The 12,681-nt window shown below is 36.5% G+C and overlaps 1 protein-coding gene and 1 pseudogene across 1 annotated transcript; both read right to left on the reverse strand.

The window, feature by feature from the left end:
• Positions 1 to 172: 172 nt before the first annotated feature.
• On the reverse strand, positions 173 to 5,389 carry LOC132170151 (uncharacterized; annotated as a pseudogene).
• Positions 5,390 to 6,996: 1,607 nt separating this feature from the next.
• LOC132170149 (uncharacterized) lies at positions 6,997 to 7,473 on the reverse strand. Its single transcript, XM_088515896.1, has one exon. The coding sequence runs from the start codon at positions 7,471 to 7,473 to the stop codon at positions 6,997 to 6,999; it is 477 nt and encodes a 158-aa protein (XP_088372022.1).
• Between the last annotated feature and the right edge of the window lie 5,208 nt (positions 7,474 to 12,681).

Genomic DNA, 12,681 nt, shown 5'->3' on the forward strand with positions numbered 1-12,681 from the left:
TCCTCTTATTAGTTGAAAAGTCAAATACATATGTATAGTTTCTCATTGTTTTATCATGAATTAGCAAAGCTCATATTGTCATACAGAAAGTGATCATGTATAAAGTCTGGCCATCAGGAAAAGAAGTATTGCCTCTTGGTGGCTAACTTGTGGGTTGTGCAGAATTTTCGTATTAAGTCTGAATAGATCTTCTCCTTGCAGCTCTCTTGAAGAGACGAGGAACCTTCTTCATTATTTTCTTTATAAGGGAATGCAAACAACTGGTGAATGCAAGGTACAAGGGGAACTGCATAAGCGCAAACACAGACGGGAAGGAATGCAGCAGTGTAAATCAGAGTCGTAGTCCATGTTTTCTTCTCAAGGCGAATGATGAGCAGAATAGTTGCTGTGAACGAAAGCATGGTTGTTGTTACGGAGAAGAAGAGCAAGGTGAACCCCGCGATGAGCTTCCGAGGGAGAGATCTGAGGAAATTTTCTTGCTCAAAAGGAGAAGTGAGAATGGATAGGAACATTACGACGGAAGTCAAGGAGCTTGCAAGGGAGACAACGTCCATGACGGTGAAGAATAAGAAGAAGGGAGAGTGAAGGAAAATTGGACGACCCATCTCGTCGTTGCCTCCTGGGACGGTGTAGGCAGCTGCGAAAACGACAGTGGCGACCAAGACAGCAACTGCAGAGCACGACTGAGAGGTCTCCTTTATCCACTTTTGAGCCTTCTTGAGAAGAGCAGCGTGTGTGTCTTTGAAGAGCTCGTCTGCAGTCTTGCCGTCATTGTTGCGGTGCATGACGTAATGAGAGGGCATTATCTTTCGCACACGCTGCATGCATGGAGACAATATTGTAAAAGGGCAATTCTACCTATCTTATGATGAGTGAATAGGTTAATTGTATGATGTATATATGCATGAGTATTGTTTTAGAGTTTAAATTGATGAAAATGATCATGAATTTAGTAATAATTGAAGTACCTCAAGCCATTTCAACTCCGCTTGCAATTGGAGTGCAGGGCCAGCTTTGTTTCCTCCGTCATATTTCTCCGTGTCGGCGACATGATGCAATATGGTGTAGCCTCTGTTATCAATCCTTGAAACCAACCTACAATCCCTTATTATTTTCATCTTCTTTACACGGCGAAAGATTTCCATTTGACGGTATTTAATGGCCACATGCAATATGTTTTCCTCATCCTTAGTAACGTGCTCAATTGCCTGAGGATACACTTGAAGTATCTCATTCACTATTTCTACTATTCCTTCACTGGCTGCAATAAGCAATGGAATGTAATTACTTGTCCGATTTCCTTCACAGGGTCGTAATTCCTTCTTTGAACCTCCTCCTCCTCCTTTTCCTCCTTCGATGGTCTTGGATTGTAATTCCTTTTCTCTTTTATTAACACCGTCGTCCAAACAGTCTGCTTTCCCCAAGGAAATCGTCTTGTCCGGTACTACAAAACTGTTTGCCCATGTAGTATCCATTTTCACTAGCGATTTGGTGAGTATTAGAGCTGCTATATGCCTTCTCTTCATCTGCCAAATTTTATCGATAACCGGCCATTCTGTCCATGTTAAATTAAGCTATGTCATGTGAATCTTTTTTTTTTTTTTCTAAGCAAAAAGGTGGTCCTATTAGGGCATCAATTGAAACTAAAGTGGTTTACACTAATGAGGTATGAAGATTTTCATTGCGGAATTTGAATCAATGCCCTAATGCATATATATCTAACTATTTTGAAATTTTTTTTGGATAATTGAATCACCACCCATGACATGGCCACCCAAGATGGCCATGTCATTTTAGATGGATAAAATTGAAGACTAAAAATAACTTTCTTTGGCTAGCTTGGAATAGAAGACAAAGAATTTTCTTGTAATCATGTTTGCTTAGAGCTTGCATATAATTGTGTTGGAAAATAAAGTTTTCACATTTAGAAATCGCCTTTTAGAAAGAAAAAAAAAAAAAAAAAGGATCTATTTTCAAGCTTTTTCAAAAAGTATGTGCTGGCATTATTTAGAGCCAAAAATTCAAAGAAATACTTTTTGAGTTTTTTACTATAGAAATCCATTTTTTTTGCCCAACTTTTTATGTACTATAAAAACGTAATCCCAAGTAAAATCTTAATAAATATTTTGTATTGTATCTTAGAGCATCTACAGCAATAATAGTCAGAATAGCTACTGAAAAAGTATAATTATCTACTTTAGCTACTATTTTTTTTTTTCTATTTTCTTCAACAGATTATCTATTTCTTTCACTACTTGTATTTAAATATTATTTCCCATTCTTTTTTTTATTATATCCTTGCCAACACTTAATTAAAATCATTAAATTGATATTATATCCTTGCATTTAAATGTTATATTCTTTTTTTTTTTTTCAGTATACGTTGACATTGAAGTCATTAAATTATTCTTGCCAAATATTATATTGAAAAATATTGAATCAATTTCAATTTTCAAGTATTCAATTGCATTGAAATCATGAAGTTATTTTCACGCATTAAAAAAAAAAAGTGTGATCAATGGAGGATCATATAGACAAACAACCTCATTAAACTAACAAATACAAAGCCATCAGTCTGATCAACACAATAAGTATCATAAAAACAAAGCAACATAAAACAACGATGAAAGCAAGAGGAATATTAATAAACAAATAACCCATTAATTTTTCCTCAATTTTTTATTCTCTAGTGTGTGAACAATGGATAGGCTTTGTTCATGTTGGAAGAAAAAATGCTACTATGCCTAATCTGTTGGAGACCAAAAATAGTTCAAAATAGTCAAATTTGACTATTTTGAGCCATTTGACTACTCTTTTGGAGATGCTCTTAGTAAGTTGTGCCTTAGAATTAGAACAAAAAAAAAAAAAAAAAATGTTGTGCCTTAGGAATGTATTTGAAATTTTGCACTATCTAATACAATGACCTTTTATGTCTTGGGGACGTATTAATATTTAGACTATCTATCTAGTATATTGAACTTTCTTTTGAAAGTTGTAGTAGAATTAATGTTTGAAGTAATATATATTGTGAAAGAAGAGTTAGGACAATATTGGAAATCATTATTCACTTTTTGATAATAAAATTTTTGTTAAGCATTGTTCCCTCTCTCTCTCTCTCTCTCTTTTTTTTTTTTTTTTTTTTTTTCCTCTTGTTAATTATCGTTCTATATTATTCAATTTTGCCTCCTCTTGTTGATGTGATAAAAAACAGATCGATAAACTGAAGAGATCGCACCTTTAGCTAGGCCACTCCATATAGCGCAGTTTATTCTTGAAATTGCTGCATTTTTGTGTAAATGACATGGTTAGGAACATATTTCTAATAGTATACATACGAATAATATAATCAGCGTAAGTTGAGGGCTGGCTATAATTAATAAATCAAGGTAAATAAACAAAGAAAAACTGAAGCACAGGGAATAGCAATCCATTCCACAAGTTTGCTCAAGCGTCTACAATTAGAAAGCTAAAAAGGGCAGACAAAACTAAATGAATATATAAAAAATAAAAAATCCAAGACCCATATTTTGAGTCTACACGTGAGAAAGAAGATCGAAGTGCAAAATTATAGATTAAATGATCGATTAAATTCAAATCTTCCTATAAACTCAAGCTACGGGGACAAGTGATGATTTAATATAATATCGTAGTCAAAAGTTTGAGTTTGAACATTGTTTCTATCAATTTACCCTCAATTTCTATTAAATATTTTATTTGTTGGGCCTCATATATTAAGAAGGAATTTATGCGCACACTAGTACTAGTTGAGTGGTGGTGGCAACATAAACATATAGATTAAAATGAAAAATGATAAATGCACAACTTTAACACAACTTTTCCCTTATGTGGTCATTTAAAAAAAAAAAAAAAAAAATCTTAAGCAATAATATCCTATGTGGTCCTTTTTTATTTGGTATTTTATTATATAAAAAAATGATATTTTTCTTCATAATAATGACAATTTTTTTTTTAATGACTATTTTTATGAAGAAAAATACTATTTTTTTTAATAAAAAAAAAAAACCAAATAAAAAAGGACCACATTGATGATATTGCTTCAAAAAAAAATTTATTTTTTATTTTGTTTTGTTTTTTTTATTTTTTATTTTTATTTTTATTTTTTTAAAAAAAAGAAAAGCTGAGCCAAAGTTGTGCATTTATCATGCCTTGATTAAAATTTATTTATTTCTATAAATTTAAATTTTTTGTAACAAGTGGCAATTTAGGACAGGTAGAGAGCAATTAATGAAAGAATTATGAAACCGTAATGAAGTTGTATTTGAATCTAACCCAAAACAAAATCTCAGAAGAAGTTTACAGGTATGAGTGGATATCATCAAGATGGAATCCCTTGAATACAATTACCAGATGTATGTTCATTAAATTGGAGGAGGGTACGGGTGCCTTGGCCGCTCTCCAAATCTTCCATTCTACTTAATATTGTTTGGGCTTCCTCTTCATAATCCTCATGATAATGGGAAGGAAGGCCTATAATAAAAATGCGTTTTAGAGTCAAAGTAAATGGAGACACACAAAAATAATGCTGTTGAGAGAAAGCACATAACATATATAACAGTAAATCGTAGTTAATGCAATACAATCATAGAAGAGAGTCTTCATTTGGCCCAAGCGGGATGAACTCTTGAAAGCAGATCGCATTTTAGCTAGCAGGTCAAGACATGTCATGTCATTGATTCCCTTTCTTGCTCCAAGTCCGTTGTCCTTTCCTAGTAACCAAGCGCCGGTTACTGTATTGAAAGATAGAAATTAACCGTTAAGCTTGCAATTAATTTATGTATCAGAACTTTTCTTTTTCATGTGTACATGTGGACGAGAGAGAGAGAGATACTGAACTGAAGTGTTGGCCGATGACAGCAATATGGAGAACGGACATGGTGTCATTTCTGTGGAAGTGATCACTTAGATTGCCAACTCTTTTAGCAAAATATTTGAGCAAAAATGACTGGCCAAGGGCGCCAGCCCTATACACTGGGGTTTCCCCTAGTTGGTTCCGGGCCTCGAGTAGAGTTTTGAGTTCGGTCTCCTGAAGTTTACTAATCAAGTGGTCTGCTGCTTCAATGTTGCCGGTTGTGGCGACCTCGTGAAAAGTATTGTTACCGTGACTGTTCTGCTTAGACAAGGCTGCGAATATTTTGGAGGGTTCCTTTAGGAGACCAATAAAATGTCGGAGCTGCTCCGTTCTTTCACTATATGCTGCAATATGAAATGGAGTGTCCATTTCGATCGTCAGAGGATCAAGAAGGCGGTGGGGATATTTGTTGTAGAAGCTCTCCATGCCCTTCCAGTCTCCCTCCATGGCCGCATGATAAGGCTCCTTCAGCCCTGATAACTCCTTCAAAAGACTTGCCGCCTCTTCCTCGCTCCTCATCTCTCTCTCTCTCTCTCTCTCTCTCTCTCTCTCAAAGCTGCGTGGATGAGTTAAGTTTTGTCTCACACCGTCATTGTGAGCGTGTGACAATGGTGTGTTTTATAGACTGGTATCGATCTGTCAATAGAGAGTGGAAAGGAGATCTACTTTATTTCGTTATTAAATTAGTAAAGGCAGCCATAAAATAAAGAATAAATTAGGTGCTGAAAATGCATGCATGGTTGGAGCCTTTATTCTAGGACTTTTGTAAGGGAAGACTCTTGTGAATCTCGTGTCTCACATGCATGATGTTGTGAGCCCTGTTATAACAGTGGTACTGATGCCTCAAATTATTGACGTCGATCTGAAATTCACAAGGAATGGGAATAATATATATGCACCTACCATAACTAACTCATAAATTCGAACCCCATTAATAGAAGCATAAAATAAAGGGTAATTGAGATGCTACTTTTGTAGGGAATATTTATAGCGCTATCACTTTATTCCATGACTGTCAAGAATATATATAGGATTTGTTTTAAATGATTTGATAATATAAACATTATTTGATATATAAAATTTAATTTGGACCATAAAATAGTTTAAAATGGAGATGATCTAATCCGACTTTTAAATATGGGTGACAGTTGCTAATTTTTTTGAGAAAAAAATCATATTTCATTTCATCAATGAGAAACTTGCCTAGCAAGTACAAGCTCGTTAATACAGGACGGGAAATTCTCATGCCAAATATGTTCTTGGCATAGTGTAAATGCCAACTTAGCTAAACAGTGGGCCACTGAATTCCCCTTCAATTCCTTTTTATATGAAGCATCCTCCATTCCAACAATCTAGACAGCAGGATTTACGTCTCGTGCACCATTGCCCCATAGCCACCCATCCATTTATCTTCGTTGTTGAGCATGTTGACTACAGCTAGTGCATCTCCCTCCAGGATCACGTGCCTCCACCCCAACCGGTGCCCGAGTTTCACCACCTTCTAGGTAACTATTGTGATGCCACGTGACTTAGTGGACTGCAACGAATAACAACATTAAGCAGCGGATATGTATTTATAGATCTTGAGTCTATCAAAGATCTAAAAAATCTTTTTGAAAAGCTAGATGCTATCTAGGTTTTGAAGGAAAACAAAGAAAAAACTCAATTATGAGTAATTCTTATTAAACAAACTCAATAATAATCCAAAACTGCATTTCTAGAGGCTATAAGCATGTATTTATAGACCTCTTGTCCGGATACCCCAAAGGACCTATTCAGACACTAACTCCAGTAACTCCAAGATCGCAGCCGTGTCCGAACACAGGGGAAGCCTGTCTGGACACCAAGTCCAGAAACCTTCTTGATCTGCATCATATCACCTCCGTTGTGGCTGGGTCCATGATATATCTCTGTGTTGAACTTAGAGTTGCTAGAGTCTTCCCTTCATGGTCCTTGGCTATAATCCTCATTCCCATCCTTTTCCCAGGTGTATCAACAGCTGCATCCCAATTTATTTTAACATAACCTTTGGGAGGTTTTTGCGAAGTGTTGTCTATGGGTCTCACCCTTGACGTAACTCCTACTTGCCAATCCAACAAATCTTGGTTGTGCGCCTGGACCTGCTCTCATGCTGCGCGTACAACTGCCGCCAGAGACGTCAAAACTCCCCCATGGACCACAATGTTACGGCAATGCCAAATTTGTCTTACGGTGGCGGAAAAAATTTGCAGTTCATCTGAGTCCAATTTGTGAGTGAACTTCTCAAAGATTTCCATAAAATTCTCCTCTGCACTCTTACTGCATTCAAGCCAGACATCTTGTGCGGAAGCACAACTCCACAAGGTGTGGCCCAACGATTCCGTCTCCAACCAACAAATGAGACAAAGTGGATCCTTCAAAATACCCCTCCTGTATAGATTCTCTCCAGTTGGCAGAATGTTGTGACAGGCATTCCACAAGAACATGAGCACCACACTAGGACCTCGTACATTCCAAACCTCCCTCCAAAACTTTGATGTAGCTGTTATTAGAACAGGTTCCTGCTTCCCTTTCCAACATGGATGATGCAAGGTGGTACCCACTACGAACTGAATAGACTCCATTAGTAGTTCCAACCCATACCATCTGGTCTCCTCTTCGCTTAGGACTGATCACCATTCAACAGATTTGTTCAGCCTCCTCTGCAGAAAAGAGTTCCTGAATGTAGCTGTTTTGGATTTTGTAGATACTTGGAGCCATTACCCATCGGTCTTCCCAGATCGTTATGGAGCGCCCATCCCCCACTCGCCAAATCATACCCTCTTGGAGTAGTTTTTTGTTAGGAAATTAGGCGCCACTAATTCCTCTTCAGGATCTTGGGATCCAATCTGTTAAGAAGACAACAACACACAAGTACGGTAAATAGTATTTTTACCAAAGATACAGTTCGGTACGTTCCTAGGTAAGATTGGAGGAGTCACACCGGTCTCACTTAAAATCCAATCTTTCTTAGACAGAACATACACGTGTATTTTTTATTAGTACTATAAACACGCACAAACATACACAAGACAAGAAATTTATATGTGGTTCGGCCAATACTGCCTACATCCACCAAGTTGCAGAGATTTCACTACTTTGGAAGAAAATAACGGGGAGACTTTACAAGAGATATTTCAGAGAGAGATTGCACACAACTCTTCTATGTTGTGATCTGCAATTCTTATATGCCTAACACTAGACTTATCTCTCTATACCTTTTTCTCTCAACCTTTCCTTCTTTTTCTTTCTCTATACTTTTCTTGTCTTAGCACACTTGAAGCATTGAAGCTTGATGCTCCTTATATAGGTGTAGAAGGGTTGGTGAGAATGGTTGGTGCAACAACCATGCACTATTCCTCCGACGGCTTGGTTGGTGCAACAACCTTTCACTATTGCTTTGACGGCTTGATTGGTGAACTCCACCAACCATTTGACCCATGTGGGATTCACGGCTTGATTAATTCAAGGCAATTTCCAACATTTTTTAGTTTACCATATGCGCCACCATGCACAAGAGGGTTTGTTACGCAAAGAGGAACTCAAGAAAGACCCCTAGGATAATACTTCTCTTGAAAAAATTTAGCCACCAAAAAGTGCGGGTTTTGAATAAGCCTCCACCCTTGTTTTGCTAGGAGGGCTTGATTAAAAATTTCAATGTCTCTAAAGCCCAATCCACCCTTATCTTTGGCCTTCCCTAACTTTTCCTAACTCATCAAAGATATCCGAGTACGCTCCTTATGCCCTCACCAAAACAGTGACATCATGGAATTGATCCACTTGCACAAAGTTTTTGGGAGTTTGAAGACACTCATTGTGTAAGTAGGAATAGCTTGAACAACTGCCTTAAGAAGGACCTCCTTACCCGCTTGAGACAGAAAGTTTTCCTTCCACCCATTGAGGTGCTCCTAAATCCTAGACCTCACAAAACGGGTTACAGTGTCGACCCATTATGACCCACCACCCGTTTAGCCTCAACATGTACACGACCCGTTTAATAAACAAGTGGAAACCCCAAACCCAAACATGACACGATTAAATTAGCGAATTACCATATCAAGCCGTTTAACCCGTTATTTTTTAGCGGCTCATGTCGAGTCGGATCAACCTGACACGACCCACTAAAAATAACCGGTTGACACAACCCGTTTAGCTCATTTACCCGTTTAACACGATTTGACCCGAAAAGTAGTGTATGTTTAATTTTATTGACATTCAATAATATCACTCAGATTAATCAATATCAATTATACCCATAACTGATAACACAATCACTTACCAATTAAGCTAACATAAAACCATATTAAGAAAGAGATAGCAAAATCAAAGTAAGAAACAAAACTAAAACAATATTTCATCATTACAACCCATATACAAAACATAATGAGGCTCTACAAATATGCTCATTTCAAGGAATATTAATATATTGTGTCCAGAAGAACTTGGAATGTCAGAGGGATTGATATACGTTGTCAAAACATCATCTTCTTCGCAATCCAACTTCATTTGAGTGTGTTCTATATCAAAAGATTAAGAGGAATTAATGTCATTGTAGTTTATTCAAAAAAAATAATAAGTAAATGAAGAAATTAAATATGCAAATAATTAATATTACCTTACTCTCCATATAACCAATCTCTAGTGCGAACTAGTGCCGCATTTGAGTGTGTTCCCACTCATCTACACAAATAATCGTTAATAACTTGTTTGTAGATAAATTCAAGTAATCTAATCATAGTACACTAGAAAATAAGTTGAACCCATGAATTTGAATGAACACAGAAAATAAGCAACCAAGCACAGTCAAAATATTGAATCCTAATTAACCAATCCACATTCATGCTTCTGATTACTCCACAGACTAATACAAATCACTTACACATTTACCCACATCAAGTTCTATATGATCAAACACACACTCAAAATTTTAATCACTAACCTTGAAGCTAAGCAGGAGAAAGTGTAGGATTGGTGAACTTCCATTACAGAGGCTTCGAGTCTAAATCTGAAAAATTAAAAAAAAAAAAATTGTTAAACTAAAACAGAGTTGCTTGAATCAATTAGCAATTTAGCATGTTCACGCGTTTAAGGCTTTACCAAACAGTAAGTAAAAAATAAAAAAATAAAGGAGAAACCCAACAATAATTGACCCAAAAAAAATTATCGATTTGGTGAAATGATGCATTTGTGTTCATCATATGTGCCTGTGCTGATACATACAAAATAATCGACCCAAAACCAAAATCAGAGCAAGACAGAGATATACCGGAGCGTCAATGCCCGTGGCCCGTGACCATGAGTCACAAAATCGCCGGCTACAGCACTCAAGAGAAGCTAGAGGCTAGGGAGAAGGAGAAGTCTTAGAGGGAGAAGCCTAGAAGGAGAAGAAAGTCTGCTTTAGGTGCTGTGTGTTGTGTGGCGCTCAAAGGAAGGTTGAAGACTGAAGTGAACTTAACTTAGGTTTAGGTTTTTTTTTTTAACGGGTTGGCGGGTCACCCGCGGGTTGACCAACCATAAACAAAAATAAATGAGTCATAAACGGGTTGACCCATTTATGACCCCAATCCGTTTAAGGTAAACCCAAATCCGGTAACTTTGTGTCGTGTTCATATCGGGTTGGCGGGTCGTCATGTTTTGCCAGGTCTACCAAATCCTCCCTTGTATACCCTTAAAAGATCGAATGCGGGATCTATCAATTACATCCTAAAATAAAGTTAATTAGCAATTGTCTCCCTCTGGTAATTAACTTTATTTTAGGATGTAATTTTGGAGTTGAGATTTTCGGCTGTCTCATGCGTCAGACATGACCTTTTTTTTTTTTTTTTTTTTTAATTGAAGAAGAGAGATATTAAAGGAAAATTCAAATTTGAGGTATTAACACTAAATTTAGGATGATAAAATCCATTTAAAGTGATACCATACCTAAAGGATTAACCTTCTACCCATAAGTTTTAGTTTTAAATCAAAAAAAAATTTTTGAGGCATTAGAAATTAAATATTAACTTATAAAAATTTAATTAAAAAAAAAAAAATCTAGCAGGACTAGGATGAGAGAGATTTTTCTACAATTTTTTTTTTTTTTTTTTTTTAAATAAAGCCACATCAGACTTTGGCAAACACTTGTCTGACTCTTGGCAGCCTGATAACATGACTCGTAATTTTGTCATAGAAGATTTATTAAGGCGTATTAATTAATGGGAGAATATCTATTTAGTTATAATGGAGGGGTATTTTTGTCTCCTCAAAAAGTAGAAAGACAAAAATATTTTTCCACTATAACTAATTGGATATTCTCCTGTTCAAATTTCCCAGGTGATAGTGACTTGGCTTAATTAGTCTATTCACATTTAGCAAAAAAGTTAAATGGTCTCTACTTTGCTTAATTAACCATAAAAATTAAATGACTCATAGTCTATTCTCTTTCATTCGATTTCTCTTGTGCGGAGGCCAGTGGTAAATAAGGGAATAGAATGCATCTCCATTTCATGATCCATTTTAGGATTTCGTAATCACGCTAATCTCTATCATGATTCTTGGTGCAAAATACCACCAGAACGTCAAAAAATATTAAAATAGCGTATTAGAGTGAGTTATATTGTTTGAGTAGATGCTATGTACTACATATTATGTAATAGTTTTGCCCATCGTTTTTTTTAATTATCATATCAACAACTACAAAAATGATGATTAATTTAAGTGATTATTTTTCTAATGAAATACACATTGATCTGTTGGGTGGCTGGTCTTGGCTTCTTTCCACCCCAAAAGCTAGCTCAAATGGTAAGGTTTTCCCTTACGATTATAAATAGGATAAGCCCAACACATTCCATTGTACTAAACAAGGCTTAAAATTTATGATACTTGTGTAGAATTTCAAGGATCAATAATTAAAGTGGTTTGGCTAAGAATTTTTATTGCTAATTCAGAAGAATTTCGAGCACACTACAAGATATAATTTTAAACCCATACATGCATGGTAGGACTCATCAACATATCGCACTCTCTTTTGACATGCTAGATTATATAACGTACATGGTGGCAGTAGTCTCCACTAATTCAGCACAAACAGTTCAAACGGATAAATGTGAGGTCTGTGGTGCAGCCATGGAATACAAATCTTCTCTCTCTGGTTTGTGCTTGGTGGAACCGGGTAACTGAAGTCGAGGATAATTGCAGGAATTGGACAAGCCTGGAAACCATTTACTCCAAGGAATTGCCTGAGTTATCTTCTTGAGCAAGTACTTGTAAGCTTTTGTCAGAGAGACATAGAGGGGGAGATATGATATTGCGAAGATACCGACAGGAAGGAAAGAAAGGGAATATAGTACAACTTTCGTCCAGCTTTGTTTACTATGTATCATGAGAACGATTGTTGCAGCAAATGCTATCATCATCATCGACACAGAGAGAAACAGAAATGTGACTCCAAGCATCAGCTTATTAGGAAGCGAATGCCTAAAATCATTCAAACGATATGGGGATGTGAGGATTGAAAGAAATATAACCACTGAAGTCAAAGCGCTTGCAAGGGAGAGCACATCAGCCGCTGTGAAAACCAAAAAGAAAGGTTGATAGAGAAGGACAGGGACCCCAGTACATTGATTTGGACCTCCTGGTATTGTGTAGGCTGCGGCAAAGGCAACTGTTGCAATCAGAATTGCCACGATGGAGCATCCCTCTGCTGTCTTCTTGAGCCATTCTTTGTGAAAAAACGCTATGTCGACTCCAAAAACTTGTTTATCACAATTTATGCGGAATTAATATTATGAAGCAATAAACAATTCAATCACCCA

This window comes from Corylus avellana, chromosome 1 (assembly GCF_965113065.1).
Source record: "Corylus avellana chromosome 1, dhCorAvel1.hap1.2, whole genome shotgun sequence".
NCBI lineage: Eukaryota > Viridiplantae > Streptophyta > Magnoliopsida > Fagales > Betulaceae > Corylus > Corylus avellana.

What these genes read in the sequence shown, in the direction of transcription:
- LOC132170149 (XM_088515896.1), bottom strand. Translation starts at nt 7,473, where the DNA reads ATGGAGTCTATTCAGTTCGTAGTGGGTACCACCTTGCATCATCCATGT.